The sequence below is a fragment of the Morone saxatilis genome, unplaced genomic scaffold (assembly GCF_004916995.1).
Source record: "Morone saxatilis isolate NCDOM2014 unplaced genomic scaffold, NCSU_SB_2.0 Contig7, whole genome shotgun sequence".
NCBI lineage: Eukaryota > Metazoa > Chordata > Actinopteri > Moronidae > Morone > Morone saxatilis.
In genome coordinates, this window is record NW_023340246.1 from 2,617,832 (window position 1) to 2,622,405 (window position 4,574).

Below are 4,574 nucleotides of genomic sequence, written 5' to 3' on the forward strand. Positions count from 1 at the left end.
AAGTAAACATTCAATTACACAACAGACAATACATTTACTAATGCTAAAAGATAAAAAAAAAAAAGATAGACAATACAATATAAAGTATAATCTGCTAATAATCTGCTCTCCCACAGGTGCAAAGTTTCCCATCAAGTGGACCGCTCCGGAGGCCGCGCTGTACGGGAAGTTCACCATCAAGTCGGATGTGTGGTCCTTTGGTATCTTGCTGACGGAGCTGGTCACCAAGGGTCGGGTGCCTTACCCAGGTGAGGAGGGGAAAGGGTTAAACAGCTAGCAGAGGCTATCACCTTGAGCTGTTTGGGGCGCGTCGATAAAGTAGCCTGATAAGAATGACACCTCTCCAGAATGAAACAAAGAGTTGTTACTAAGGCACACACAGCTTTCTCTATGACAACAGGCCACCCCTCCTGCTGTTTATGGGAGTAAAAGGTTCTTTAATGCTTGGGTAACCTTCCATGCCCTGGCAGAATGTGAGATAGCCCTTAATTACCGCTGCTCGCCTGTGGGGCGACTTGAATCTCATGCAGAAACTAAAAGAGACAGCGAGGAGGAGGCCAGGCCGGGGGCACAGAGTGTACTCAGAGTGTGGCTCCACGCGGGGAGGGAGACACATGTTTGTCCAGATGGAGGTGGTGGGCTCTGGTTGTGCTTCAGGGAGAAGGTGAGGGAGGGTTAGCACGCAGTGAACTGAGGGAGCAGCATCATGCTAACAGATGTGTTGAGATTCCTGAGGCCGTCTTCCGGTCCCTGATGGTGGATGGTAGCAGCCAAATTGTGTACTCAATGAAAGTACTACTTTACTCAAGTAGAAGCGGTCATCATGAGTGAAAGTACAAAAGCATATACTGAATACTACACTTGTCTTCTTTAATTTTATGTGGACCTGACAGATGGTCAATTTAATGTCACATCATTATCTCCTGGTTAGGTTTGTTAAATATGTAGCAGAACAATATTCCCAGTCTTCAACTCGTAAGTGTGATCAGAAAACACCCAGCTACTGTAAATACTACAAAAACATCCTATATTATATTAGTTCATACATTCTCATACTGCTCTTTGACCCATCAATCAGGCAAATACCCATGGATCATGTTACTGTCATAGCAAAAATGTGATATAAAGAGTGTGACATTGTTCTTGCACTGTGAGCCAATAGCAGAAAGCGTTTAGTACACCGGACTAATGCAGTCTTACATGTTTAATAGCTGCAGTGATTTTAAGAAAGGGTGCAGTAGATCCCAGTCCTTGCCACACACACCCTTTAATCAGTGAGGCCACCACTGGATTCAATAACAGGCGTCCAACTGGTGAGATCTACTTCACGAGAACAGTTAAACATACAACACAGACTTCCAATCTAACAATAATTATAAGGGCTACGCAGTTCGCTTACATAATCTAACACAATGTTTATATACATATCTGATGTATAAGTGCTCTGTAACCTTGCCTGCTCCAGTTTGGTATCTTGGTGACTCACGGTGCATCACAGTGGGAGGAGAAGTCTGTAAAGGGTGTGGCAATAACGAGTCCGCCGCCAGCCAGTGACTTCAAAACACACCCACATCAATTTCTCAGACATCATACAAACCCATCATTTTTGTTCTTTTTCCACTTTTATTTTCAACCAGCTGATCGCACAGAAAAACAGTTTTATGCTGATTGTGCAGTATAAAGATTAATGAATTCCTACCAGCTCTGTCATCTAAGACAGGTAATAGTATATACTGAAGGTCTATCCTGGGAGTCTCTGGAGTGATGTTCCACACTGTCAAGTCAGAATTATGCATGGCATAATCAGATGTAAAATAACCACAGAAACCTCCGTTCTTATGTGCACTCCGTTCTGTGGATCAACAGGTGTGTTGACATGTTCAACAGTTCACACAGTTCAAACGTGCCAGTCCTCCCCCGTTTTTGCAAGTAAAACACACAAATTTCAGAAAGTTACAGCATGGAAAAACAAATTTGGCTCTCAAACTATATATGGCACTATGGTGGTAGTTGATGTATGGGTCATTGTGATGGCAAATGAAATGTTCGCACAGAAAATGTGCCAACCTTCAAATCTTCAACATGTCATCATTTCTTCACATTATTTCTCCTTCCCTTCATTAAAGGTTACTTGGATGTCTAATGGAGCTAAATACAGTCGCACATGGCATCAGTCTGGATATTTACATTAGCACAGAAAGCAGGAGATGTCGTAGTTTTAACGCCTGATGTGCTGCACATATGTAGTATTAAACGTGTGGGTGTAAAGCCATTATAAACAGACACAGCTGATACTCAGCTCAGTGTCTGCTGCACTACTGACCTCAGACCAGCGTTCACACCTGGAGCTCACTACAGTCTGATCTGTGCTACTAGCTGTGTAACAAGATATAGTCCTTTTTTTTTATTTTTTTTTTTACATTTTTACAATTATTTTATTTACTGCCTAATATTTCAAATTGAGGGAAGGTTTAGTCCTGTATGTATGTGTATTAAATGTGAAGAATCAATAAATAAATAAATAAAAATATATATATATATTGCAATAGTGAAACCCAAAGAGACCGTGGATGTTATGTCATCAGACCCACAGCAGACCTGAGGTCAGCAGACAACCAGTCTGAGAAGGAAAAACCAGAATGTGCACTGCATACAATATTGATACAAATAGTGTGAGTGTATGGAAATGTTAAAGTAAACGTATTTATTTTCCTATATTAAAACTACAAAAAGTAACTTATGTACATGTAATGGAGTAAATGTAACTCATTAGTACCTGCCTCTGGTTCTTGATGGTTACAGGGTTTGGTTTAGACTAAAGAGGCCCTGCAGAGGCCGTGTGTTTGTGTTGAAGGTCGCTGAGGCTAAATCAAAGTGGTCGGTCTCCACGGAGCTGTCATATTGATCTGTTTAAAAGCCTGCGGTGCACTTACTCACCTCCTGCATGCGTTTGGTTTCCAGGCATGAACAACCGCGAAGTGCTGGAGCAGGTGGAGCGAGGCTACAGGATGCCGTGCCCCCAGGACTGCCCCAGCTCGCTGCACGAGCTGATGCTGCAGTGCTGGAAGAAGGACGCTGAGGAGCGGCCCACCTTCGAGTACCTGCAAGCCTTCTTGGAGGACTACTTCACGGCCACCGAGCCTCAGTACCAGCCCGGGGACAACCTCTAAACCCCCCCAACCACCACTCCTCTCTCCCGCCCGGGGGTCGGCCCCAGGGCTGGGGCAAGACTGACCCCGATCAGTGCTGTTACAAAACTCTGGAGCCTTCCCAGCCAGGACTTTATTTTAGGGATGTGTACAGCTTCCTCAGCTCAACCCCGAGCATTTTCAGTTCCACCACCAACACCCTAAAGACACAACCCTCAGTGTCCGACACGCCCCCTAGTGTCTGAACTCTGCTAAGGCGAAAAGTTAAAGAGGGTGGGATGGAGACGGACGGAGGGGATGTGATAATGGATAATGCAATGAAATACCTGTATTCAATGTAAATAAGAAAAGGCTTGTTTTAGTTTGTTTGCTTCTGTTTCAGATTTTATTTTCTCCTGCACAAAATAATAATAATGGTGAAAAAGGAAGAGAAGCATTTCAGACGAGCACCTGAGCAGGCACAGTTAATCTGTATTATACTGTAGCTCCTGTATTTTTTTCTAGAGATTGAATTGGAAGCCTCGATATATTTTTTTCTCATTTGTGTAAAAAAAAAAAAAAATCCACCCACAGATTATTGCTTTATTCTTGACTCTTCAGTTAGTAGAATCGCAGAGGCTTCTTCAGAGCATGACGCAGTCCTCCATTTTTGTTTTTCTTTTCTTGCACCCCCTAAAGCTTCCTCAGAGTGTAATGTAAGGCTACTGCTGTATGGGTCAAGGTTCTTTTACAAATGATATACAAATGTCACATTTTTGTAAATTACAGCCAAGCGTGTGCGGGTTTTCAACAGATCCCTCCACGCTTAGGATTTTGAGAAAAGTCGGGTGAAAACATTTCTGTCTTTCTACCGCGAATGGCTGGGAGACAGAGAGGTCGGATTTAATCTTAATTTAAGAGTGCGTACGTCTTATCTGAGCTGTCATTCTGAGGCCCCTCCTCGTCGGAAGTCAGCACAGACGGACCCGGACCACTTCACCTCCTGAGTTTTTCTTCTTTTATGTTTTACTGACATGGTTGTATTCTATCAGTATTTGAGTTTTTACAGTTTTTATTTAACCCTTTTAAGTGACCCTCTCAGAGTCCATTGTACTGTATGTTCAGGGGAGGTTTGGGGCCGATTCTTGTTGCAGTTCAGAGTAAACATTCAAAAGAAACTGTGAATTGAAAATGAACCCGGCCCTGACCTGGTCTTAATGCAGATGGTTTCGTGGCCAATGGGAACCCCTCATTTTTGAGTTGTACAGCTAAGTGATTTTATGTGTCGCTAACTTCCCTCCTTTATATTGTTTCATTTCCATTTTTTAACATAACTTGTTTTGTTATTTCGGTGATTTGGCGTTTCGAAATTCCGAGATAAACAATAAACATTTTACACTCTTTCTAAGACACTTCCTTTCCACATGAAAGTGTGTGTGTGTGTGT

At 42.8% G+C, this 4,574-nt stretch overlaps 1 protein-coding gene across 4 annotated transcripts in view; it reads left to right on the plus strand.

Annotated features, from left to right (window-relative positions):
* fynb (FYN proto-oncogene, Src family tyrosine kinase b) overlaps positions 1-4,531 on the plus strand; it is a 79,198-nt gene extending 74,667 nt beyond the window's left edge. For all 4 annotated transcript variants that reach the window (XM_035678549.1, XM_035678548.1, XM_035678546.1 and 1 more), the window contains 2 exons: positions 117-248; positions 2,962-4,531. In XM_035678549.1, coding sequence (XP_035534442.1) covers positions 117-248; positions 2,962-3,170 — 341 coding nt within the window. In that variant the 3' untranslated portion in view covers positions 3,171-4,531. The remainder of the gene's footprint in view (positions 1-116; positions 249-2,961) is intronic.
* Positions 4,532-4,574: the final 43 nt, after the last annotated feature.